General features: G+C 42.5%; 2 protein-coding genes across 3 annotated transcripts; both read left to right on the top strand.

Annotated features, from left to right (window-relative positions):
- The first annotated feature begins 860 nt into the window (after positions 1–860).
- On the top strand, positions 861–4,888 carry EXO5 (exonuclease 5). The gene is given in 4 exon segments (XM_038376161.2): positions 861–1,006; positions 1,755–1,990; positions 2,949–3,053; positions 4,753–4,888. Coding segments are annotated over 4 exon segments (447 nt in total). The 5' UTR covers positions 861–914; the 3' UTR covers positions 4,767–4,888.
- Positions 4,889–8,972: 4,084 nt separating this feature from the next.
- Positions 8,973–26,282, top strand: LOC119844475 (tapasin-related protein-like). Of its 2 annotated transcripts, XM_038375292.2 has the most exons (9): positions 8,973–9,116; positions 10,125–10,352; positions 16,912–17,187; positions 19,027–19,368; positions 20,292–20,618; positions 21,536–21,622; positions 22,096–22,112; positions 22,202–22,242; positions 25,145–26,282. In XM_038375292.2, the coding sequence occupies exons 1-8, from the start codon at positions 9,071–9,073 to the stop codon at positions 22,214–22,216; spliced, it is 1,338 nt and encodes a 445-aa protein (XP_038231220.1). In that variant the 5' UTR covers positions 8,973–9,070; the 3' UTR covers positions 22,217–22,242; positions 25,145–26,282. The 2 variants fall into 2 exon arrangements, with proteins under 2 accessions (XP_038231220.1, XP_043355683.1); XM_043499748.1 differs by lacking the exons at positions 8,973–9,116; positions 10,125–10,352 and adding an exon at positions 12,650–12,880.
- The last annotated feature ends 1,292 nt before the right edge of the window (positions 26,283–27,574 follow it).

Raw genomic sequence — 27,574 nt, 5'->3', positions numbered from 1 at the left:
AGGAGTGGGTGGGTGAGATACTGTGGCCTGAGCTGTGCAGGAGGTCGGACTAGATGATCAAAATGGTCCCTTCTGACCTTAGTATCTATGAATCTATGAAAATATCATGAGATTGGCTTAAAAAAGCATGAGCTTTTAAAACAAATGAGGTGAACCCTCTATATATATTGTTTTGACTTCTGCTTTTTGAGCCTTGAGAGTGCACTTGGATCACAATTTCAAGCTTTTTTTTTTCTGCTAGAAACTTTTTTTTTTAATGAAAGATGAAACTCTCACGTATTCACATGACTAGGGCCCTCCACGGCTAAAAAATTTGTATCTGCAATTCCCCCAAAATGGGTCCGTGGATATAAAGCAGTTATCTGCGGATTTGCAGGGCCATGAATCCAGGAGCTGGGGCTTTACAAAAGACACCCCATGCTGCCAGGATCGCAGTAAATTCAGGAGAGTTGGTGAGGCTGCTTGAGGAAGGCCAAATCAGGATTTGCTAAATGCGGGGGGAGTATCAGTTTAATATCAAATACAGCCTGTGGCCTGGTACAATACCCTGCCTTTCCATTCCCTGATATTGGCTGGACAAGCTGGACGTGAAGAGTAAAAGAGCCAGAAACCTCTGCTGGGGGGCGGGATACAATGCATAATGCCTCTGCTGGGGCTGGGCTTCTCAGGGGGCTTGGGTGCTGACCCCGTGTCTTTATTACTGGTCCTTATTCATGCCCATTTCTGCGGTCTCCGCTGTGCTGGGTCCTAGGGGATGGGACGAGAGAAGGGGAGCAGGATGGAGAACACCATGGCAGGGGACTGGAGCTGGAGGGAAGGGACGGGGGTGGAGATCAGCCCCCCGCCCCTCCTCCGAGCCGTGCTCGCCCCAGCGCGCAGGGGGAAGTGGAGCAGGGGCTGCGATTCCAGCGTCCATGGCGGGGCCGGGCTCCAAGCCTGGCGAGCTCAGCGACTCCGAGCTGCTGCGGCTGCTGAAGGAGGCGGGGGACGACACGCTGCAGCCGGGGTAGGCGCTGCACCCCCCCTGCCAGCTTTGGGGTTCGCCTGTAAACCGCCCCCCCCCAAGCCTAGAGGGGCGACAGCTCCCGGAGCTTACCCCCCTCATGCTACATCCCAATTCCAGCCTGCAATGGCTCTTCCCATTGCGGGAAGGGGGCCTTCTTTGGCTGCTCCTAGAAGAGCTGCACCTCCCCCCTCCAGGCCTCTGGGAAGCAGCCCCGAAATTGGGGTGCATCCTGGGTGCTTGCCACAGCAGGGTAGGGTCCTGTACCCCCTTCGCTCCCGAAGGCAGGGGCCAGCGAACTGGCCCCCTGCTTTAAACAGGGCTGGGGGGGAGCCCAGGCTTGTAGCCTCCCCAAGGTGTCCTGAAGATCAAATCTCCATCCAAGCAATTGTTCCCTGCTCCCAGCATCTGGATTCCTAACTCAGGGAGACTTTCCTTTTGCCCCGGGGCTGAGCTGGACATTCCCATGGGAGGGTGTGAGACAGGTCCAAACTTGCCCTAATCTGGCTCATGCTCACTGAAAATAAACGACTGCTCCTTAATGGGGCTTTCACAGAGGACAGTAGGAACTATACCAATGTGTCCCTAACTTGGCACAGACTTTAAAGAGAGACTGATATTGCTCATCAATTTACTATTTCATCTTTGTGCTAGTGGCTTTGCCGGAGAAACTTACCATGCAAACTGCAAAACAATTGTATTTTTAAAGTACTCTAGAAGGGGGGGAAACAATTAAGGTATTTCATTATAGAAACTCTGGAAAGCCAAACTCCTCAAGCGACCTGCCTCTGGAATCCAGGAGGGTGAAAAGAAAGAGAGCACAGACTCCCCTGGAAAAATATGACCTGAACTACCTTTGCGTGACTGATTTGTCCACTCAGAGTTGGTGTGAACAACAAATGGTTTATGGGAGGTAGCTCCCTCAGCTGCAGGCACCAGAGACAGTCATGTTATTAAACACAGGGAAGAGCATACATCTAGCAAGAGGTAACACAACCGGGATGCTGCAGTAAAAACTTCTATTTTGTTTTATTTCTCCCCAGCCTCTTCTGTGTAGTTTATTATACAGTGCATTGTTTCATTATGTTTTCTGCAAAGATTTTGTAAAGCTTTAATATTTCAGAGTAGCAGCCGTGTTAGTCTGTATTCGCAAAAAAGAAAAGGAGTACTTGTGGCACCTTAGAGACTAACAAATTTATTTGAGCATAAGCTTTCGTGAGCTACAGCTCACTTCATCGGATGCATCCGATGAAGTGAGCTGTAGCTCACGAAAGCTTATGCTCAAATAAATTTGTTAGTCTCAAAGGTGCCACAAGTACTCCTTCTCTTTTTAATATGTTTGTGAACAAATTCATTTACTTGTAATGTGCTGGGTCAAATGCTACCCACAGCTATACCTGTACAACTCTATTGATGTCAGCATGGATGCACAGGTATAACAGCAAGCCGAGTTTCACCTTCTAGTCTCATAAGAGCCACCCAAAAGCATATACTTGCATTAAAGAGCAGTATAACAGACACTGCATTAACTATCCTACTATGCCCACTTCTGGACTATATTTAATTTACGGGTGTCCCTGGAAAAAAGAAAATGTTCCTTGTAGTCCTCAGTGGATTGATATATTGCACCAGGGTCGAGGAAAGAAGCCTAATTTTGTACCGTTTTCTAACATTGGTGGTTATTTTCATAGAGAGGGCACTGGACTGGGGGTCAGGAGACAGGGGTTCTTCTATTCCTGGCTCTCCAACTGATCTGTTGAGTACCCTTGGGTACTCATCTCTGTGCCTGATTCCCTTCCCACCTGTTGTCTATCTTGTTTATTTACACTGAAGCTCTTTTACCATGCTTCATGGTGCCTTGCACAATGGGACCCAGAGATCAGTTGCAGCCTCAAGGCAGGACTGTGATAAAAAATAATAATTGTTTTATCTCTTTTGAAACCAGAACTAGAAGTTCATGATGTAGTGAAAGTACCTATGACCAGCAAGGAAGATTCATGGGCAATAAAAATACTGAATCTTCTTTCTGTGATTCCAGTTCTACAAGCAGGTATGTAGGAAGGCAAAAGGTATTGTCATAATTTTTTTTAATCTTTGTTTTACTGGGTGTGGGTATGTGTGTGTGTGTGTCAGAGAGAGAGAAAGTTTATATATAAGAATTTGTTGTGATCCTTGTGCTAGCTTGAAAGGATAACAATTAGAGATTGTCAAGACAAAAATATATATTTTAAATTCCCTTGCCTGAATTTCTAATAACCACCTTAGATTATTAAAACTGAAACTCCTTGGGGAGTCATGCAAGGATTCTCTTAATCAGGTGTCTAAATACAAATTCTTAAAATGCATCTGTAGTCCAATTCCAAGAAGTCTGCAGTGTTACTTAAATCTTCAATCAAAAGCCATGCGAGCCTCATAAAATGTACAGGTATCCCATTTTGTATTCCAGGTGGTTGCGTGCGGGTTCAGAAAACAAGCGACTGATGGGTTCCTAAAGAAGTAGTGTAATGTAATGACCATGTATTTATATTGTTCCTCTTACACCAAAAACATTCTACAGATTATTGTATAAATTATATGTGAATTGCAGCCATCTCTGGAATGAAAGAGAACAGCTGTTTGAAAGCCAGCCACCATTTTACACAGCTGGTTAGGACGGGAAGTATTCAGTTGAATCTAGAAGGGGAACTCCATGTAGGTGGAGTGTAACAACCCAAACTGGAATTCAGACCAGGCATCAGCGTTAACAACCCTTCTCTTGGGAAAAGTGTCCTAGGATCTTTAAAGACAGGTTGTCAGGACACTGGTTTAGCATCTCATTCAAAAGATGGAACTCCAGCAGTCCATGGCCCCCCAGATCATTGGTTCAATGCTGACTTGCAGAGACATACGTCACCTACTAAACTATTGCCATCAAATCCCACAGCACTTGGATTGGTTGTGCAACATTAAGTTTTTATTTTAATTACAAGTGCATCCTATTCATGTAATTTGAGATCTGCTTTCAACTGTGTATCATCAAAGCTGCCTAAAGGATTTATTTGGCTGCCTGCTTCCTGTTTAGAATTAGGGCAGCTGTGAAAACCCCACCTTTTAAAGTTCAGCTGATTAAGACTCATTCTGTCAGACTCACACCTCAATTTTGAACACACTTTATTTACACCTAAAAATGTACATGCAAATAACTTCTATTACTAGCTTCTCCACATTTTCCTGGGCGATTCATTTATTTGGAGCTGACATATAACCTTATGGAATGGGCATTTCTATGTATAATACACTCAGCTTCCAAGGAAGTATTGCACTGAGTAGCCTGATGGTTTAGGGCAGAAGTTTCCAGTGAAGCCTGAGGCTATACCTACCTCTGAGCGAAGGGGTGGATTCCCAGCTCGTGCAGACATACTCATGCTTGCTCTCATCTGAGCTAAAATTAGTGGAGCGTGGACAGCAGCAGATTGGGCCTGCCGCTCAGAGTCCAAACCCCTCTGAACCTGGAGGGTACATACTCATGGCGACTAACCTGTGCCACTGCTGCCGGTGTTGCCCTATTATTTTTAGCATGCTAGTTCAGGTGAGTGAAAGTGGAGTATGTCTGTACAAGCTGGGATTCCCACCCCTAGCTGTAAGTGTAGACATAGCCTAGGGGAGTACAACCCAGCTTGTCGCATTCTATAACGCATTTTGCTATAGTGGGTTGTTTATTATCTATTATTTATCTATTTAATTATCTTTTTTTTCTTCCCCCATTTCAGATCTGTTTGTATAAATACATTTTTGATGCCATGGTGCAAGGACAACTGAAACCAGATGTTATCACAAGTCACATCCATCTGAGGCCGGAGCAGCCACTGGGATCGCACATTAAGGAACACGCTCAGAAAATAGGATTCACGGTAACCTGCTTTGGGGACCTTCTGGAGCTGATGTATCTAAATATGACACTCTCTGACATCCCCAGCATTGACTGTTTGAAAATCGAATACAGCCACCAGGAAAGTAACACCCTGCTCGGGACAGAGGTGGTTCAGTTTGAAGAAGAAAAGGTGAGAGAGAGAGAGCACAGTACTACCTTGCTTACTGGAAAGGACAAAGGGAGGTACAGGGAGTGGAAATTGAGGAAGCATGGAAATGCCAATCATGTAGCTACTCAGAGATCTGTGATTGGAGAAGGAAAAGGGCAGAAGGGCCTGAACAGAGAAGTGGACTAAAGAAGAGTAAATGAAGACAACCCTGTCCTCCCGGAAGGAGGTTCCACCTTACTGATGTGAAAATGTGTGTGCACTCAATTCACATGGTTAACCAGTCAGAATGGAGCGGACCATATGAGTGGGCCAAACCCATCACTTTACTAAGCAGAAGTCGTTGCACCAATGGTGAATCTGGCAGCGTTTTCGTAATGTGACATTTTAAGTGCTCTTCAGAAAATACTGTTTTGGATAGTACCTATTGTTACAGAGCTGTAGTCTAAGGACCAGGCAAGCTGTGCAAGTTGCTGCACTTCTCTGAGCCTCCATTTCCCCATCTATAAAATGGGGGTAAATGCCTACCTCATATGGGCTCTCTGAGGGTTATGTAATTTTATCTTGGTGAAGTGGTTTGAACATGAAAAGCACAATAGGGTTTTTTTTATTTCCTACTGCTATAAACTCTTATGTAGAGAAGGTTCCAAACCATAACCCCAGATCCTAACACACCGTAAACTTGGTGCTTCATCTTTAGTTCCTTTGGAGTAACTCATCCCTTATCTGTCTTCTCTCTCTGCTCTCCCAAAGATCCTATTTCAGCCATTCTTTTTATAAGATTGAAGATGAACCCAGCTCTCTCCCAAAACCCATTAGTGCTACACCGAGGCATAGTGACATGAAGGCTGGAATTTTTCAAAGGTTGCCTGAATTTGGCACCTAACTCCCTTAGGTTCCTTTGAAAATCTCAGCTCAAGGCCCAGCCCTGCAAGGTGACTGTACGATGGTAAGTACCCTCACTCCCATTAGTATCAGTGGGAGTTGTGGTCATTCGTTTCCTTGCTGGGTCAGCCTCTTAAAAATCAATCTGATTCTGTTCCTTGTGTAAGCCTTTAACCTTTTCATGTGTTGTCAAAATTATATGGTCTAGTAAGTAAGTAATTGAGAATCAGATGACTATTTAACATATTACTGGTTTATCTATATCAAGGAATATGTATTGTTTTTGAAATGTTTTAAGTATTTTACTGTGTAATAACAAAGTTCTTAATGGTGGGGGAAGAGGGGTTGTTTGGTATGTGTGGGGGTTTTTTACTATTGAAATCAAATAAATAGAAACTTGCACTATTTCCACAGCAGGAAAATATCCTGTTAATTGAAATTTGAGGTGGGGGGCATGGGAAATAAACCCATTTCTCCTGTGTTGGACTAAAAACAACCAGTTTCGATTTTGTGTGTGCAAGGGGGAGTTAATTAGGAAGGAAAGATATAACTACTGCAAAACTTGTGAGGTTTAAATATTAGAGTTAGAAGGGAATGCTCATACATGGTGAGCTGTGTTCTCAACTGGTGTAAATTCATAGATTGGTTCCTTTGGGCCTTAAAACTTCTTATTCTGATCTTTAGTATAACACAGGCCATAGAACCTCACCCAATAATTTCTGTATCAGGCCTCTATCTTCTTGTGTGAGTTATGGCATATATTTTTAGAAAACCATCCAGTCTTGAATGAAAGACTCCAAGTGATGGAGAATCCACCACCTCCCTGGGTAAGTTGTCTAAATGGTTAATTATGTTCATTGTTAAAAAGGTGTGCCTTGTTTTTCACCTCTGTGCTTTAGTTTCCCCATTTGTAAAATGAGAATCATGCTACTGACTGTTGTAAAGCACTCTTAGATCTGCTGTTGAAAAGCACTGTTAGATGATATTATTTTTAATCTGAATTTGTCATTGTCATCTTCTGCCAGTTTAAAAAACCATTACTATCCGTAAGATGTTCCTTGCTTATAGATAGTATTCAAGTCACTATTGAACCTTCCCTTAGAGAAATTAAATAGTTGGAGCTTTTTTTGTCTTTTGCGGTAAGGAATCGTTTCCAAACTGCGAATTGTTCTCGTTGTTCTTTTCAAAATGCTTTGCAATTTTTTAACATCCGTTTTGAAGTGTGGATACCAGAACTGGACACAGTATTCCTGTAAATATGTCACTAATGGTGTATATCCAGTTATCTTTACTGCCCTTCTCCTACTTATACATCCAAGGATCGCATTCAGTCTCTGTTACGGGATTTCACTGGGAGCTCACGTTCAATTTGTTGTCTGCCATGACCCCAAAATCCTTCTCAGAGTTGTTGCTTTCCAGGATACACTCCTCCATCTTATAAGTTTGACCTGCTTTCTTTGTTTCTAATTGTGTGATCTTGAATTTAGTTCTGTCGAAATGCAGGTCGTGTGACTGACCCATTTCCATCATTGTTTACCGTGCCACCAATATTTGTGTAATCTGCAAATTTTACCAACAATGATTTTATATTTTCTTCCAGATAATTGGTTGAGAACAGATCCCTGTGGGGCCTCACTGGGCACAACCCCATTAGATGGCAATTCCCTATTTCCAGTTACTTTTTGCAATTTTCTTAGCACAGTCGAAAACCCTGGTAAGAAGCAGGGTAACACCTCTTAACCGGGCTTTTCAATCATGTTGTGCTCAGCTAAGCTAACACGGTTGAAGAACACTTCCTTTTTGTTCATTGCGACATGTTGTAAAGGGACCAGACTTAGAACTGGTCCCTTTGGCTTATTGCTGCAGCACAGGACTGGCAAAAATGGAGATGCATTCATTGCCACTTCCTCTGCTGTACTGTGGGTAGAAAATTACAGCCCTCCAAGCTATCAATTTAATACCTTTCGTGAGCCCTAAATACTCAGTACTAAAGACTACGCCCCTATCATCTAATACTAGACTATATATCAATGGGTCATTTACAACATACTCTTTCTGTAGCTTTTTTTCTCCTCTTTCCTTTATCCCATTATTGTTCACGGTATTAATAAAAAATGGTCCATGACTCTAGAATCTTTATAAACCAGAAGGCTGGCAGTTACTGAGCCATCAGTATCAAAAAGCTATCACTGAGTACGTCAAGTTGCAGCATGCGTTTACATTTTTAAGCCATTCATAAATCTATACTGACTAATCCCAGATTATCAGATCATCATTATCACACCCGTTTTTTTTTTTTGGCACGTCTCACTATTTGGTGTTTTCCTTAAAGCCCCAGCTGCTGGATTCAGGTTATAACCTGAAAATTATTTACTCTTTGTATTATCGTAGCGTGTAGGAGACCTAGTCCAGGGCCAGGCCCTCATTGTGCGAGGCACTGTACAAACACAGTGGTCCCTGCCTCCAAAGAGTTCACAGTCTAAGTGTCAGACAAAAAACAACAGATGGAAGCAGACAGATGGGGGAATGCAAGGAAACAATGCAACAATATTGGCAGTGGGCTCAGAATCTCAGCTTTTGTTTTTGTTTTAAGTTTCTAGCTCTCCTGCTTAAGGGGGAAGACCTGGAAACATGACCTTAAATGCTGCAATACCAGACGGCAAATAAAAAGTACCGCACCTCTATTATCTTTAAAATTTCATAATCTTTAAATCAATTGTATGATTTTTGAGCTGGATAGGATACTGTCTCTTGCTCTGCTCCTTGTGGGAGGGTACTTATCACAGCCGGTGCTAAGGAGACCTCACCCAACCTTTGTTAATAAGGGGGAATCCAGAAGCTCCTATCAAGTGTGACTGCAGCACATTGCTGTGAACTTGCTGCCACTTGTTTGTAACAGAGAAATAAATCTTAGCTCCTCTTTGGCAGCTATATCCACTCTTTTACCTCTCAGTGGGCCAAGTTCTCTGCTGGCATAACTCGACTGACTTCACTGGCTTTAATGCTAGTAGAGAATTTGGCCCAGCTGTTATGATGATTGTTTGACCAGGAAGTCCCACCCTGCAGAGGTTGCAACTGCCTCTTTGAGAGAAATGAAAGTGGAACTGAGAGAATTGAAAGTTATGGGACAAGAAGAGGGTGGCTCTGTACCTACAGCAACTCCGTTATGAATTGTAGGATTTACACGGCAGTTTGTTGCTTCCTATGCACTGGTATGTACACCTAGTATATTTGCATGTGTTATAGTGCTATGTAAAATGAGACTGAATCACTTTATATGCTAAATTCTTGATCCGTTGTTGCCAGAGACTGTTGGGTGTTGTGATGATTTCTGTCCCATTGTAAAGATGAGATTATCCTGGTTGGCCTCTCGGTGGTTTCACTGCAGAAAGCTGCTGATCCAAATAGCCTAGATTTCTATGACACAAAAACAAAGCTAAGATTTTCAGAAGTCTCTAGTGATTTTTTGGGGGTACCTCAATTTTGGGGTGTCCAATTTGAGACATCCAAAATTAATGAGTCTCACTTTAAAACCTTAGCCTTAAGGGGTTTTTTAAATAGAAATGAACCCAAAATCTCCAAGTGAAACTCAGCCAAAACTGCTATTTTGCCCAGGTTTGTGATAGACTCCACATAACAACTAAGTTTAGCTCATTTATTCCAACAAACTGAACCACAAATTCAAAACTTGGGCTAGGTTTGTCTGAATTGATGTCAGTCTGGCCTGCAATACTGGCTATTAATGAAACTTGAAATGAAGCATGATTTGGGGTTTTGCTAGAAAAATGTTGTGTGTCTGGGTTAATGTGCTGCGTTTGTAACTTTTATATATATACACCATCTTAATAGTTTATTTCATACTACAACCGTAGTTTAAATAGAACTTAATAATTACATTATGTTCTGTGACCAAAAAGCAAAATGTATTTGCTCAGGGAACATTTGATATCTTCTGTTATTTTCCCCTCAAAAGATTTATGGATAAAGAGCCCAAAGTTTCTTGTACTCCTATAATGCAGAAAAATGGCCCTTCACCCTCAAAAAAAGTAATATTCAAGATACTACGGACCAAATGGAGCCATTAAAACTGTGTAGAAACGGTGTTAGCTAAATGTATTACATTTTTTTCACCTGGGAAAATAAAGCTTAAGGGGTATTTTTTTTATTATTAAAAGATCAACAGTATTTTTTAATGCATTTATGCATATATTGCCTTGAAGGAATCCTAAAGCACCATAATGGAGTTGCAACAGCAGGTTCAACCTCTAGTCAAAGTTGGCAGCTTTCCTGCTTGTTTGAGACAACTGAAACAATCCCATTGTTAAGTGATTTCAAGTACATCAGACAGAATGCCTGGCTCCTGCTGAGTGGAACTGAATCAAAGGACACCAAGAGACCTCACCCAGAAAATCCTCCTGCTGCTGATACCCTCATGTTTATCGTACAAGGTGAGTAATCTGTTTAGATGATCAGGCATATGAGCAAATTTGGGGGAGTTGTAAAGTAGCTGCAGACTGAGGCTTGAGGCAACCAAAACTGGGGTCCCCAATCTCTGGGCAGGTTGGCAGACAAATCTTGCCTGGGGGTTGTCCTACAGGTTGCTCAGGGATGGTGGCACGCAAATGTTGGAATGCTGCACACGGATCGGACCCTGGGGGTGATCTCAGTGGGGGGACCTGGAGTGGTTTTTGGTGTTAATCCACCTTTGTCAGGAAGCCAGTGATACTTTGAGATGGCCAAAAGCAATTCGCCAGTAAGGTTGTTTATTGCTTGCACTTGGTTGGAGCCCCCCCACAAAGAGAACTGGGTGTATTGCTATGCTTGCATTGTCTTCCCATCACTGTGGGTGGAGCAGGTTGTCCAGATTAGCAGCCTGAGTCATCATCATCAACTGTTTAGTACAAGGGGGGCCTTTCTGATTCAGGCAATAGCTTCCCTATCTCTGAGGCCATATCCTCTCTCCTTGTAGAGTTCCCATGTCAGCCTGCTGTGGAGTACAGTTATACTTAACACTTCTGGAGCGCTTTACGCCCACAAAGTCCTTTGCAAACATTGCTCACTCTGCCCTCGCCTTTGGGATGTAGGTGAATATTACCCCAATTTTTCCAGTAGGGACACAGACTCTTGTGATCTTCCAAAGCCACACAGCAAGTCAGTAGGGGAGCTGGAGCTGGAATTCAAGTGCATGAGTATATATCCTACTTAGCCTGTCAGGAGCTAAAGTATCAGTGGGCCTTGTTCTCTCTCATCGTGTTCACTTACTAAAATCTTCAGTGTCCTCCTCTGCAAATCTAGCTTGCTGTTGCTTTGGAGTGGCTGGATAGCAAATACAAAATGAAAGACTTGATACGAAGCAGGAGCTTGCATGTCTTGTCATAGATGCATCAGCTGGCTATGCCACAGATTGATAAGAGGGGTATGCCACATGCGCATTACTTTACTTAGAGTGTGAGAAAGAGAACAACCGGGAAATAATTAATAAGACCCTATTAGACAATCAGACACATGAAGGTAGATTCCTACCTATCTCAGTACATGCATTAATAGATCATACAGAATAAGTCGGCATCTTCAGAGCCATTCCGCGTTCCATACACACCTTCAGATCTTTGTGCCCAAATTTACTTATTTGTGCACATGCTGTTGCCAGTAGAAGGTTGGGAGATAGTGATTCAGGCAACATAAGTGCATATGATCAAAGCACAGTGTTTTAATCCCTTATAATTAGGCCAAAGAAGAATGCATTTTCACTAGACCACCAAGAGACATGTCTCCAAATTAGGATGCTAATCCTAATGCTCTCTGCTAAATGTCAAACTTCTCCCAATGAAGTGTTAGAAATGTTTTTAAAAGACACACCGAAGATGTTTAATAGTAGAAGTATATGTGTTCAGCCCCTTCATAATCAAAAATGGCTGAGCTGTTATTGTTCAAATTTAAAATTCATTCTTGGGCAGAGACCACACCTGGAAAACCTCTCTGCAAAATGAAAGTTACAAACAGAAATAAAGCCCTTTAGAATGGGAATGCTTAGTCAACTTTAATGATAACTGTTACTATGCATTCCAGCTATGCTGATTCTCTGTGTGCGCACACAATAGGCGCTTACCCTATGGAACTCATTGCCACAAGATTTTGTTGAGATCAAGAGCTTAGCAGGATTCAGAAGGGATTGAATGAATATGAATATGCAGAGTTGTAACAATAAATTCTTATGTAAATAAAATCCTCATGCGTCAGGCCATAAAACAACCTCTTACTTTTAGGGGTCAAGAAGAATCTTCCCTGAGGGATAGACTATCCCATAACTCCGTACTGCAGGGTTTCTTGAGCCTTCCTCTAAAGCATTTGGTGTTGGCCACTGTTGATGGCAGGATACTGGACTAGATGGACCCGCTGATCTGTGGCTATTCTTATATTTAACAACATTTGAATATATAGTATAAATAAGTAATATATGAGTAGTAGTGTCCACCTTTCTCAGCTGGGGACCCCACTTCCCCACTGCAAGACACAAAGTATGAGTTCTTGTTTGTGTCCTGCTGTGGGGAAAATTAGGCCCCTGGTAGTTTGTTAAATGAGTAGATGCTGTGCTATATTCTAAATTGGCCAGCAGATGTCAGCATAACATCCTACAACTAAGCATGCTATGCTAGTCGTTTGTTTACCGACAAGGGGGTGTTGATCTATGTCAGACTGTTTTCTGTGTGCCCACGCACCCTGACTTGTTTCAGCAAATATTTTTACAAGAGAGAAACGTAACAGAAGGATGAGCCTTTCCTTCCGTGAAAGAATGACAGTGGAGTGAAGATCTATACCGTATGCATTTGACATGAGAGGGTCCATTTTTAGTGTGTTTGACTGAAGAGTCTTCGATAGATTCCCCCGTCTATTCTCAGAATATCGAATGCAGCATTTTGAAAATATAGCAGAAGAAATGAAGTCATTCAGTTTACCATGGTGATGAGATCTACAGGTATATAGATACAGGTCTATGTAGAAAGGTAAATCTAAGGAAAGGGAGTTACCAAATACATACCGTAGAGCCTCAGAGTTACGAACGCCTTGGGAATGGAGGTTGTTCATAACTCTGTGATGTTTGTAACTCTGAACAAAACTTTTTGGTGGTTCTTTCAAAAGTTTACAACTGAACATTGACTTAATACAGCTTTGAGCTTTACTGTGCAGAAGAATGATGCTGCTTTCCCTTTGTTTTTTTAGTAGTTTATGTTTAACACAGTACTCTACTATATTTGCTTTTATTTTTATTTTTTGGGGGGTGGGGGTGGGGGTGGGGAGGTGTCTGCGGCTGCCTGATTGCGAACTTCTGGTTCCAAATGAGATGTGTGTGGTTGACAGGTCAGTTTGTAATTCTAGTGTTCGTAACTCTGAGGTTCTGCTGTCACTTTAGTCATGTTATTTTGTAATCCTTAATCACTATGATGAACCTGTTTTGTCACTCAAGTCAACTGATCTGACTCTAAATACAACAGGGAGCAGAGCAGCTATGTTGCGTAACTTTCACAAATCAGCCCAGATCTGTGTATCTGCTAAACTGTTTAGATGTTTGAAGTATTATTGGTTCATCTCCCTTTTGTGGGGGGCAAAAGGACTCCAGATGGGAGTAATTGTCAGTGGGACATGGAAACCTTTTGGGGGACATTTTGGGGTTCACCCATACCAGTAAAGGGGTCAGTCACTGTTTGCCTTGTAACTCTGAGTGTCTTGTGGCTAGCTGTGCAGCTTTTGTCTGGAGCTACAACCCCAACAGCCCGCAAGCCTCACACTGGCCTTGCCCAACTTGCTTACTCCTTGCAGGCCGACCTTAGGCTCTTTCAGCCCTGAATTCACCCCAAACCCATCATCCTGCAGGGTCTGGTCCCTCTACTGGACCCTCACCAGAAAAGTATTTGGTTCATTGCTTCTACAGAGACCGTAAAACATTCCAATTTGTCAGCTTCCTAGGAGCTCAGACTTCACTGCACTTACCCAGCACTGAGGATTTATAATGAAAGCAAAACAAGTTTATTCACACAAAGAGCATGGATTAAGTGGTACTAAGTAACGGAAATTAAGGTAGAGATGGTTACATGCAAATTGAATGTGCCCTTTCACTTTTAAAGCCTATAATTTAGCCTATGTCTACATTGTGTGCCGCTCTAAGGTCTGTAGTGTAGCCGCAGATCTTTGTTGCCAGGAGAAAGCTCTCCTGATGACAAAATACAACCACCCCTCCACCTGTCTCCTTTCCAGCTTTTTACAGGCTGGCTTGGCCAGGATCCATCACAGAGATCAAATCATGTGGGTTTTTTGCCTCCTTGAACGGGAGGATAACTTAGGGGTCTGCTCCCTGTCTCTCTGTAGTTCAAGGTACCTTTTTAATTGATCCTTCCATAAGTTCAAGCCCCCCTTCATTAGTTCATGCTGAATAAAGGACCCATGAGCTCTGAAAAATAAAGCTGGGGCTGGTTCCAAAGTATCTCTTCCTGTTGTAACTTCTGAACCAAATCAATAGCCCACTGAATTTGAGCCATACCTGCTTTGCGGTGTCAGCCTCTTGTCTTTATCTGGAAAAAAACAGTTTATCAACTCTTCCCTCCCTCCCTTCCCCCCCCCCCGCATGCCTGACTTAAATACCCTTTAATCACAGACTTCGAAGTGTAATGTCAGTGATACACACTTCGAAGTGTAATATCATTCATAATTTCACATCCAGCTTTGTTACATACAATTTACAGTGATATTATTACCAGGGGGTTGTTGGTTTTCAAATATTTCACAAGGCATATTTGGTACCGAAATCACAGCAGTAGTGTGTAGAGTCTGAATACAGGGGTGCCTCGGGTCACAGTGACTGCAATTAGCGGTGGCTGGCTGGCGGGTCATGTCCCAGGTTCTAGTGGACAAGTGCCCATGTCAGGGAGCCACCGATATATGTGGTTTGTTTGGCCGTAAAGAAGAACTGAGTGAGCCTGAACAGTGAGGCCCCGATCCTGAGCTGTGGCTCCACTCTACTCAGTGCCTGTGAGGATGGCGGATGCTGTAAACTGCCTTCTGGCACTGGGGCCTTCTTGGGGACAGACCAATCCTGGACACAACCCAGAGCAGCCCAAAGACTCAAATAGGAAATAACTCTGAAGGTTGGTCAACCTTGTACCAACTGCCCCAACTTGTCCTGACCATGCTCCCTTTCCCGCAGCCACATGCCTGGGGCATGCTTTGTGTGCCAGGGCAGCTGTGATGAGAATAGCCTAGAAGTCGCTATGGCAACTCTGTACCACAGAGGGATGGCACGGGCAGGGCTGATCCTCTGCTGTTAGCTGAGCTGGCTTTGCCCTATTGCAAGGAATGATCAGAACCTGACTTTCCTTCAGCTCCTGGTTGAGGCACTTCAGTAGGGCATTACTGCAGGCTACGATGTTTTATGTGACTAAACATAAGACTTCAGGGATTGCCTACACGGGGAAAGGCCCTACAATAGTGCTAACTCCCCATGTGGACTCTCTTACTGCACCCTAAGAGCACCTGTGTGTACATCAGCTTAATATACTTTGGAAGCATTCCAAGCCAAACTGCATTAAGTGTGTCCACATGGGGAGTAAGTGCAGAGTAGCTAATGCACTTTAAGTTCACACCCTCACTTACTGCATACTACCTTCCCTGTGTAGATAAGTCCTCAGTCTTCACCAGCATTAAATTCACTTAGTAAATGAATATTTAATCATTTTGCAAGAATGAGAAGACAAATCTGCCAGGGTAAATCCTTCTGGGAATGTTGTTAGCTTGTGCTGTTATATCATCACCAGATAAAGTTAATCACAACATAGGGAGGATCTGCAGAGTACATTTTCCTCGAACTAGTCACAATAGTGTAGGAGGATTCAGAGAAAAGATGTGCCTCTTGGAGCCCTTTCATGCAGAGCTGAGCATGGTGGGAGAGGAATCTGAGCTGCAAAGTTCAGATCTTGATCCAGGTTCCAAATTCCCCTGTGTGTTTGGGGGTTTGCTTTGGGTTTATCTTTAGAAATAACATTGTGTGATTATGATTAAGTGACTTATTGTGTGGCTCACAAATAACCTATTGCGTGTATGGCGGATGACAAAGAGCAGTGACAATATACTGCATTAAAGAAAGAACTCAAGGGGCAAGAATACCCCTATGTTCGTAAAATGTATCAGACTAAAAGGCACTTCCCAGAATATCCCATTATTCGGTCTGCTGAACTCTGTGCTTTTCCCAATGCACTCGAGTGCCTTCAAATTCGTGGAGGGATCTCCTCATTCACTTCTGGGGACTGGTAAAATACATTGTGACAAGATGAGCCCGGCAGCTGACCTCTAGAAATCAGGACATCTGTCTGTTTTCTTGGTCTCTCATCTGTTGATTTGATTGTTTCTTTGGCTATTCTTTCAGCCAGTACGAGGTCTGTGAACCGCTTAAGTCCTTCTTAAGCCTCTGTACAGGGGTGAGCTTCACCCTTTAAGCCCGAAAGCTCCTTGGCTTATATTGATAATATTCGACAGTCTGCAGGCTCAGTGATACTCATTTCAAAGATGCTGAAAACTGTAGATCTCGTGCCGATCTCACTTAAATCTTATTAATCCGGTGTAACTCCCATTGATTTCTGTGTAATTTCTCCTGATCAGGCTCTGTCCTGTCAGACCCCTCCTAAAGCCAGGGTAATTAGCCTTGAAGGAGAGATGCGAGTGGTATTCGTTAACAAGTATCTTTATCTTAGTCCTGAGATGCTACAACCAAATTAGAGCCACAACTTCACAACTGGGTCCATAAAGGCAGAGACTTGAGCCTGTTGTAAAACTGGGGGCTTAGGGAGGAGAATTCCGTGCTATTTTTGCGTGTGCTGAGAGTGGATTACCACTGAGATTGAATAGGGTTGCATCATATTTGCTGTTTGGGCTGGTGTGCGTAGATAGTTCAACTCTCTCCATAACATTGATGAAGAGGAGCTGGGATTCTAACAGGTGCATGTGTATTTTTTCATGCAGAGTCCTCACTGGATATTCTCCAACACGTGGATGAGGATACTGACAAGCTTGAATGTAAGATTAGCAGATATTTTACAGATAACACCCAGATCCTATGGCCTGGGTTACAAACTCAACTTCATAAACTAGATTCATGGTTCACTGGCACCATAAAGCACCTGGATGACAAATTCACCGTTACAGTCTTTTTGGTACAATCAAGTGCCAGCAAAGAGGCAGAGATCCGACTCCCTGAAGATGTTTCTCAAGGCAATGCAGATACATTTTATCTTTCAGGTAACAATAAGACTATCCAAAAAAAATGAAATGATGATGATCCTAGTTTGCACTTCTACTACACCGTCCAAATGAGGACTTTAAGTTTTACAGTATCCATGTGGCATTGTAAAGAGAATGTGAGTTTGTCTATGAAATAACTAGCATCATGATATTTTTAAAATATCCCATTGGTGGGTTTAAAGTAGGAAGAAGCACCTTTGCTAGAGTTGTGTATAATCTAAATAATGGGTTTCATTCTTATTTACACAATGGGAGTATCGCCGATTCCTGCGATTTTTTGGGGGGGGTCCTGATATTTGGTGTTTTCCTTAAAGCCCCAGCTCCTGGAATCTTGTGAATTAGAGACAATCTCTACAGTCCTTTTGAAAATAAATGAATTAGTCAAATATATATTTTTTTTAGAAAGTAAGTTTCTAGGCTCCCTCGTTATGGAGACAATGTTGAAAATTTGACAAAAAGTCAGGCAAAAAATTTGCCAGAAGGTGGTTTACAGCATCCGCCATCCTCACAGGCACCGAGTAGAGCGGAGCCACAGCTCAGGATCGGGGCCTCACTGTCCAGGCTCACTCAGTTCTTCTGAACGGCCAAAAAAAATTTGAAAAAGAGATCTGGTGTCTCTTAAAGGCTCAAAACCTAGAAGGTGAATAAAAAAGACCAAATGTATTCATTTTTTTTAAAAAAATCTCTTAATTTTTAAGCCAATTTCATGATCCTGGGAGGAATGACTCATGGTTTTTGAATACTTAGGATTGCCAATACAGCTAATGCCACTTGACTCCAGTGTAGCTGGGTAAAGGGACTGGAAAGTAGATGTAAAGATAACTTGTATTGCCAGAAAAGTGTAACCTGGCAGTTTCTCAACCCAAATGCAAGTAATAACAAAAATGGTCTGTAATATTATTTAGCACATGTCTAGTGTTTTGCGGATTCAAAACCACTATGGAGACATTAACTAGCTAATGCTCAAAGCACCCTTGTGAGGTCAAGGATCATCTTCCCTTTTCAGACGGGAGATTGCGGCAGGGAGGCAGATTGGCTTAATGGCAGAACAGAAAATAGAATTCAGATTCTGTGCTCAGCCCTCTCGAGCATGTTGCTTTCACACACTCACTCACTCAATTTTATAATAGCAGGAGTGGGATTCTGATGGCCAAAAGATAGCCTCTTAAACTTTTGGGGGGGGGGGGTGTTTCAGTCGGTCGGCCAGCCCAGTTTCCCAGTGTAAATTGGGAATAACTCGACTGAAGTGATATATAGATATAGTCTTTCACTTGAGGATTTTAAAGGATATTATAAATGTTTCCTAGTTATTTAGTATCATGAAAATCTAGATTGCGAAAACCAGTGTTAGTTAACTAAGACTTGTAGAGAGACAAGGTGGGTGCGGTAATATCTTTTATTGGACCAACTTCTGTTGGCGAGAGAGACAAGTTTCTGAGCTTATACAGAGCTCTTCTTCAGGTCTTGGAAACTAACTCAGTGTCCCTGCTAAATACGAGGTTTGAAACTTTGATTTCTCAATATCCTGGGACCAACACGGCTACAACGTTGCATAAGACTTGTAGCATAGTTATGAATTATTGAAGGCTAGTTGTACCCATTATTCAAATGCAGAAACTGAGGCACAAAGCAAAGTTAAATGGCTTGCCCAAGGGCACAAAAGAAGTCGGTGGCAGAGCGATGAATTGTACCCATTTCTTGCTCTGACCATATATAAACTTTATTCTGTAGTACGGGTTTGTGAGTCTTTAGATGGCAGCTTGTACTCTGACTGCGTTTAGCACCATTGATCCAAAATCTGGTCACTCTAATGATGCTTTATCATCTGTATTACAGGTGTATTCTTGGTACGCACAGGACCCTCTCTAATCCAGTCTGGCTTGAATAAGGATGTCCTCCTCAGCTGTGCTTTCTCAGTCGATCACAACACAGGTGTCACCATCAAATGGATATTACAGCAGAAAGGGGGACACAAAAAGCTGATATTTGCCTACAATGGATCTACCAGGCAGGTGGAACACAAGGATAAACGGGCTGAGATGTTCCTAGCAGAGATCCCTAAGGGGAATGCTTCTCTCTTACTAAGAACAGTGGGAGTAAGAGATGCTGGAACCTATTCTTGCTCAATATTGGTGTTGTCAGTTCTTTGGACACAGAATATCCAGCTGGAAATAGTAGGTAATTGATTGTTTTTAAATATATTGAGCAATGCTGAAAAGTTTGTATTATCTTCATGTAGCAGGATAAGAGGATACTTGCCTTGATACGGATGGGTGATCACTTAACAATCGCTGTGTATTATTCTGTATTTATGAAGTACTCCTCTGGAATTGAGCAAAGGGGGAGAATTTGTGAGGCTCTCAGACAGGATCCAATCTCCTTGCCATGTGATCGCTATCTGGTGCTTTTTTCCCCACCACCCTTTAATTTTGTCTCTGTGGGATAAACACTGCTATGTCTAACTCTATCAAGGAATAGAATCAGGGACCCAAGACCAGAGCAAGAGCTTGAGGCAGATCCAGAAGCAAGGGTCTGTGCTCTCCCAGGTCTGTCTTTCCATAACAAAGCTAGGGCAGCTGACTTTTTAGCCAATGGAGCATCCTTTGGCAAGTCCTGCAGTACAGCCGGGTCATGTTCAGCAAGCTCCTTTAAAGGATGACCTCTGCACTTAGTACCTGTGTCATTTCCCTTTTCTGTGATAAACTTAACGCCTGTGGATAGTACATGTCTAAGGGTTTTTAATGGTTCCATGCCATTCTTCTCAACCAGCCAACACTTAAATGTGGGTCACGATGGGTCAGGGACTCCCAAAATAAGGGGGACACACAAATATATTAATGTAGGAAGCTTTATAATGCTGTGGGATTCCTTCCTTTGGTGGAGTGAAGCTCTGTCTTGTGATTTTGTGTTTCTGGTGCAAACAGTTTTCAGCAATATAAGCAAAGGAAACCAAATTTGTGTGGATGGGAAGTAATTTGGGGGCTAGACTCCGTGATCCCTTTAGAAATGAGGGACGTTAAATGGTGCCATTTTAATAGCTGAGTTTGTTTTATTTTTAAATGGATCTGGATGCAGCACTGTAATAACTTTTTATTCACCAGAAAAGCCCACGGTGACCCTCAACGCTGATGTCCTGTCTCTGGTGGAAGGAGACGAACACAAGCTGGTCTGTGACATCAGTCACTTTTACCCTCATGATGCCGAGGTTCAGTGGCTTCAGGAACCAATGAAGCAAGGGATGCTCCCACATGTGGTGACTCACGTTGTCTCTAGTAGTCACAGGCAGAACAGCGATGGGACTTACAGCTTCTCCAGTTACTTCCTGCTTAAGGCCTCCCGCAGGGACGATGGGCGTAGGTACGCCTGCCAGGTGGAACACCAAAGCCTAAAGCACCCAATCAAGAAAAGCCTGACGGTGAAAGTGACAGGTACGGTGTTCACTAGAGGAAACGGCATTGATTTCTTGACTTCTTACCCCTGGTCAGGAATTTTCTCCTGACATTTTTCCTGACAGAAAATGGCTTTTTCAACTAACCAGAAATTCTCATGACAATATTTCCATTTTTGTTTAAAAAAAAAAAACAAACAAAAAAAAAACAAAAAACAAGAACAGCCCCTTTTTTGACCAAAAAAACAAAGAAAAATGCACAGCAAACTTAATTTATAATCAATGTTTTAGGGGGAGGGAGAATAGAAATCCCTTCCTGACTAGTTTGACCCTGTGATTGATTGATTGATTTTGTTAAAGAAAAACAGTGTGCCTGGTGCAGTAGAAAGTGTAGGAACAAAGGTGATCCTTGCTCAGAAAACTTGCACTTACTGAGTATGCTTGTGTTTCCATGTTGTTTTGAACTCCTTTCCATTGGGCAACAGCAGAGGGGCTCTCTTGGAGAGATTTCAATGAGGAGTGGAGAGTGGTTTGGTGAGCCTTAAGTTTTAGGACAGTAGAAGTAATAATAACCACCCAGGCAATCTTTGTGCCTATGTATCATCTCTCACCTTCATGCTCAGCTATCAAATATCAATAATAACCTTTGTTCAGGGCACTTCCTGGGGGTTAATAATTAATTCCTCTCAATCTCCGGCCTTTAACACCATGTGGTCGTAAATCCCACCTCAATCATTGTTATTTTGATCCCCAAAAGTTTCTTGAGCCTCAGCTGTGGTTTGTTTTTTGTTTTTAATTCTCTGCAGTAGACTGGTTTTTAACACACACACACACACACAGATGTAATATGGCTTCATTATTGTAAACCGTATCTATGTCCTCTAAGAAGCAACAGGGTGTTTATTCTTCTCTGCAGGTTGTTCTTATAAAATTGTTCTTTTATTTATTTATGGACAGAATCTACCTCAGCAACTTGGCTCCTTGTCATCCTATTCGTCGTCCTTGCTGGGTGTCTTGTTGCAGTGTTGTATTTTCTTTACCAAGGTAAAAAAAAAAAAAAAAAGTGTGTGAAAACCATTCTTTGGGGTGGAAAGGAATTTGCTGGCATCCCCATTATTTATTTGTATTATTGTAGTGCATAGGAGTCTCAGTCATAGATCTGGACCCCACTGTGCTAAGCCCCTGCCCCAAAGAGCTTACAAACTAACTATAAGACCAGAGGCGACAGATGGATACAGACAGACTGATGGGGGAAGTCGAAGGAAACAATGAGACAATACAGGTCAGCGTGACAGGCAGTGGCCTCAGCACTCCCGGGTTCTATTGAAATACCGGGTCAGATCCCCAAATGGGGTAAATTGGCCTAGCTCCATTTAAGTCAGTGGAGCCAGGCTGATTTACACCATCTGAGACTCTAAGCCCAAACCTTGAGCTGTAACTGAGTTGTCTGGTTATGGCTGGTGAGTGGTGTCTATAGTTCCACATTCAGACTGACCCATCTTTCTTTTCTACCCTAGGGATGAGCACCAATAAGGTAGGTTTTGGTTCTGTTTTCTACCCATTCGCTTTATGCTGTTTCCATTGGGCTGTTCTCTAATGTGTTTGTCTTTGTTTCAATTTCAGCCAAAACCTTACTAGAGCATGAGACCTTTCAATCCAGTCAGGTAAGATGCAAAGGATCCAATTTGGTAATCTGCAGTAACCTGTCAGGGCACATCTACACCACCCGCGGCACCGAGCTTGGGTGAACAGATGTGGGGCTCGCACTACTGCACTAGAAATAGCTACATAGATGTTGTGGCTTGGGCTGGTGCTCAAGCTCTGAAGCCGAGGGAGGGGGATGGGCTTCAGAGCCAAGCTCTGGCTCAACCCACAGCTTAAAAATGCTGTCTGGGTAGCTCTTTTTAGCACGGTAGCACAAGCCCCGTGAGCCCAAGTCTGTTGACCTGGGCTCAGAGGCTCACTGCTTCTGGCTATGAAGATGAACCTAAGAAAGAGTGTGGGTGGGATTTTCAGAAGTACTCACTATTAGCCTAACTCCACTCTCACTTGAAGCAACGGGATTTTTATCGTCGACTTCAAAGGGAGCACAGTTAAGGTGGGGTTTTCCCAGAGTGCTCAGCATTGGCCTATGTTATTAGTGGAGTGTGTATAATTTTAGAAATGGGGGGGGGGTCAGGAGTCCTGATCTCTGCCACTGAGTAACTTATCGACTCGGGCAAGTCAATTATCCTCTGTGTTTTATTGATCAATCTGCTGAATAGAGATAATAATTATCTGCTTCTCACATGTGTTGCAAGGCTTCACTCCTGAATATTTGTAAAGTGATTTACTTTGATGAAAGGGGCTGCATGTGTGTTTAAAGTTGTTTCCTTTTATTCCCAAATAGAAATGACAGAAGAAATCTGTTTTTTCCCCAATATATTTTTATTGCAGTCGGAAGCGAATAGTAATATTGCATGCATTTGAAGAGCAATATTCTGTTTTTGTAGCATATGCTAACTCGAAGATCAGCACTATGAAAAGTTGCATATCCATAGCACTGGGCAGTGCCCACAGGTAGATGGCGACAGGCTGCTGTAACTTAGGTGGGCCTCAAGCGGCTCCTGGAGCAGCCCCAAATCAGGAGGGACCAAATGTAGCTCAAAGCCATCATATCCCCAACTTCCCCTAGGCTGCGAGTTCAGTACTGTGCCTCTAAGAGGTGCAGTGCAGAATCACACCCCCCAAATCACTACACTGTCAATTGGGCATCTAACTCCCTTAGGCTCCTTTGGAAAAAGTCTAAATCCCCTAGATTGCCTTGAAAATCTCAACCCAGGGCATCTTTACTTGTAATGCTCCCCTCCTTTTTTTTATGCAAAAAGCAAATTAACATCTAACCTCCTGAGTGATGATACATCCTGCCTTATCTTTTTTTTTAATTTGCATTTGATTTAGTTAAGAAAAACAAAAATGCTTAATATTTTATGGCCCTGTGAACATACAGTGTGTTTGTTATAAAATTTAAAGTCTTTATATAGTGTTACTGCATAGTCCTTTACAAACTTTGCTTGTGAGACTCTCCTGAAGTTGAAAGTAGCCGCTCTTTAAGGAGTACACAGAAAAGCAGACTGCCAAATTGTAGGATTGGAAGTAAAGAAGAATTCTGTCTCCAGCTGACACTACAGAGGAAATTTTAGTAGGACAGAATGTAATTATCCAAGCTAGAATTGGGTCACAACAGCAGGTTAACAACCCTATGCTTCAAAAAAGTCCTCCGAGTATTTAGTGACCACAAAGTTATTGGGACGCAAGTTGTCCTCCTCAGTGGACATATTAGGACTTGGGACCAAATGAGACATAAAATCTTGAAACCATAAGAGTAAAGACAAAAATACTTCCTGAGGCTGCTTACCATGGGGGTTGGGATTTGGCTCTCAGACATAAGCCCTTAAAATAGTGAAGAAAAGGCAAACAAAAAATACCGAGTGCCTCAGTATCACTAAGAGTGGGATCGGATCACTCACAGGTTTTTATGCCATTAGTTTGGTTTGCACTCATTTCATCTTCTCTTTTCAAATCCCTCTGTCTTATCCCTTTGAGAGCAGTAGGCTCATGCTCTCATTTGGTGTTTTCTATGACCAGTCTCTTATTATGGTGGCACCTAGAGGCTTCAGCCGTCATCATGGGCCCATTATCCTAGGCACTGTACACACACTTACAGACAGTCCCTGCCTGAAAATGCTTATAACTGAAATAGGCAAAGGACAGCAGAAAGCAAGTATTAACCCTGTTTTACAGGTAGGAAACTGAGGCCCAGTGCAGTGAAATGACTTGCCTGAGATCACACAAAGTAGAGCTGGGGACTAAACTCTAATTTCCCGAGCCCTAGTTCAATGGGTGATTTCACCCTCTAACTTCAAGACTGTGATTGAAAGTGAGGTGAACCTTTTTTTCCAGGATCTACACAGCTGATCAGCAACTACTACAGAGAGAACTTCTGTGCCTGAAGGCCAGGACCTACCACTAAGAGTTTGGGTCTTTTGTTCAAATATGTTGGACAATTTACTGGGGACTCTGGAGTCCACCCAGTGTCATGCAAGTTGCTCATCGTCCGTGCATACCTGCCAGGAGAACCTAAATTAATGTTACAGATGATCTGTTCTGGTGGAAAATAGCTTTTCAAAGGAAACACATTTTTGTGAGAAATGTTCATCTTATGAAATGCATCAAAACAAATATTGGCTCAGGCTTTTTTGTCTGTTCTTTGTTTTTTTCCTCTTTTCTCCTCCCTTTCTACCAGCAAAGGGAAGTTTAAAAAATACCAGAAATGAAACTGATTCATTTAATCAGAACAACTTGATGAAAAATTTTGAACAAAACATAAAGATGTTCATTTTGTTTTAGGTTCTTTCCAGAAAATACTTACCATTTTTATCATCTACATATTCAGTCTAGTGGAGAGGAAGGACAGAAAACTAGTGGGCTCTGTATAAAGAATGATGCTCCAAGCAGGCCAGGCTTTCTGTTTAATCCTTTTAAAGAAATCAATATAAAATATTCTTTTCTGTCCCTCACTTTTAGGACCTGTGCTCCCTAGCTGAGGAATGAATCACAACACAGAGAGTGGAAAGAAAGAACGTGTGCCTCGGACTTCATTCTGCGCTGGATCTGCACCAGGAGCTCTAGATGGTTTCTCCAAACATACACTTTGGAGTCATTTACACTTATACAAGCTATTGTGGTGGGAGTGGAGAATTCTGATTTGCACAAGTTGTAAAGGAATGAAAAGTTGAGCCTGGTCTGGATTTTTTTGTACTGCTATGAATTTTGGTTAGTGGTATGAATTTTCTTTTTTTTTTTTTTTAAACTGATGCAGCCGGTAGGTAGTTATGACAGTACATCCCCATATGTGGACACCTATTCCCCTTAATATGATGCACTAAAATAACTTCATCCATGCTAGTGGGGATTGTAATGCTGTATGCTGGTATAGTTAATGCAATACAACTTGTATGCAGACAAGGCCATAGATAAGATCCTTTAAAATAATGGGCCAGATTTCTTGTTGCCCTGTCCCTTGTATAATCATTTACACAAGTGCAGATTGGGTGTGAAATATTCCCAGTCTGATTTACTAGCATTTTGCACTGATTTGGGCCAAGTTTACCAATGGGAGCGATAGCAGCATAGCAACCTATAGGATATGAAAAAAAATTTTCCCCTCCCCGTCACTGGAAGACCACCTCTGAAGCGATGGTAACGAGGTTGATGGAAGCATTCTTCTGTCGACCTAGTTATGGTGCTCATCTATATAGACCAGGCCTTTGGGGGTAAAAAAACTATACAAAGTGCAGGGCGGTAGAGAATCTGGCTTTATGCCCGCCAAGGGTTTTCACCAGTATTTCTTAGTCATCAATCAGATGTCTTGTATTTGCATGTTAGGATTATGATGTCTGGGAGTTTTTGGGTGTGTGTGTTTGTTTGGTTGTTTTTTTTTTTTAAAGTCACATGGGTGCTCGGGTACACTTATCCTAGTAAATGAACAGCAAGAATCTTACTCTGTTCCCTCTGTCTTGCTTCCACACTTGCTGGTTTGAGCATCTTCTCTGCAGTACTTGCCATCTAAAACAACCTTCCTGAATCTCTCTGCTTTATCCTTCCACATATCTTCAAATATGTCTTTGCCCTGCTTAGTCCTATTAATTTGTCTCTTGTAGATCTAGAAATGCTTTAATTTATTTAACATGCAGACAATACCTTCCCACCAGTGTTACTCTAACTTGTGCCATCTATTGCCCGCTCACTTAGTTAGTGAGTTAGTATCATTCACAGCTGCCTGAGGGACACCGTTTGCGTGAAAAAACTTATGCAAAATGGGGGTGCATCAGGCTATACATGCCATTGCTGAGGCGTGGTTTTTACACCGGTGCTTCTTTTTGAGGAGTTAATTTACTGTGTGCCCCATTTTGGGCACTGGCTATCTTCTTTAAGTGCCTAGCCAAGAATTAAGTTGTACTCCCTGAAAACAACCCAGAAATTGAAGCTGTTGCCAGAATGCAGCAGCCTGTTTGGTAAGTAGAGAATATTCTACCAGTGCCCTGCCATCTCTGTGGGCTGCTTGTTGGGTTTCCGGGTGATATTTAAGGTACTGATTTTTGACCTATAAAGCCCTAAATGGCTTAAGGACCTACCTACCTGAGATTCTGTCCTTGTGCCATGCAGCTGCATTTGAGATTAGCAGATGTGCTGGAGTTCTATGAGGCTACTGGCTGAGCAATTCTCTGTGAGGACCCCATAGCTTTAGAAATAACTCCCCGCCCCCATCGGCAATAAACTGTCTGATCAACTTCAGGGCACATTGCAAATCTTACCTTGTATTCCCCAGGTATTTGGTTGCATCCAGGCAAGTTGGTTATAAGGGTGGGAAATGGTTGGAGAGAAAAGGTATTTGAATTTTAAAGTTGCCACGGTCCCTGGCGGTCATTTATGTTGGCTTGTTTGGCTGTACTTGAAGTCATGGTGTGGCCCCTTTTTAGTATTTATGCAAATCTAAATCAATCTGCTCGCTGGCTTTCTTAGTTTTGTGACATGCAAAGGGGTCATTAAACAGCAATAAAAACACATAACGAGAAACTCAAATACATTCTGATTTGTTTGATTGGATTCTTAAACTCTGGCTGTTGGTGTAAGGTCCGTGGATTTGTTACTCATGTCTCAATATTCCCACCCCGTTTTTTCCCGTGGCTGGCTCTATAACAGAGGCTTGCCGTTGTGTTTGACAAGGGTTTGTGTGAATGTTGTTTTCAGTTTTGGTTGGTTTGCATCCTCCGCTCCATAGCGGAAAGTTACATGGTTGCATGGAAAGGCTGTCTATATACTGGGATTTTAGCCACGGGTGTAGCTGAAATTCAAACAAACTCCTGGCCCCGTTGATTTATATTGGGACGGGATTGCACCCCGAAGGTAGGCCAGATGAGGTTTGAAGTTTTGTTTACACAGTGCCCTTATTGA

The sequence above is a fragment of the Dermochelys coriacea genome, chromosome 17 (assembly GCF_009764565.3).
Source record: "Dermochelys coriacea isolate rDerCor1 chromosome 17, rDerCor1.pri.v4, whole genome shotgun sequence".
NCBI lineage: Eukaryota > Metazoa > Chordata > Testudines > Dermochelyidae > Dermochelys > Dermochelys coriacea.
This window is presented reverse-complemented; position numbering and strand designations above follow the sequence as displayed.

What these genes read in the sequence shown, in the direction of transcription:
- LOC119844475 (XM_038375292.2), top strand. Translation starts at nt 9,071, where the DNA reads ATGAATTGTAGGATTTACACGGCAGTTTGTTGCTTCCTATGCACTG. An exon ending in CCTCATGTTTATCGTACAAG is followed by an intron (nt 10,353 to 16,911) that starts GTGAGTAATCTG and finishes TTTTTCATGCAG; the next exon opens with AGTCCTCACTGGATATTCTC. An exon ending in TATCCAGCTGGAAATAGTAG is followed by an intron (nt 19,369 to 20,291) that starts GTAATTGATTGT and finishes TTTATTCACCAG; the next exon opens with AAAAGCCCACGGTGACCCTC.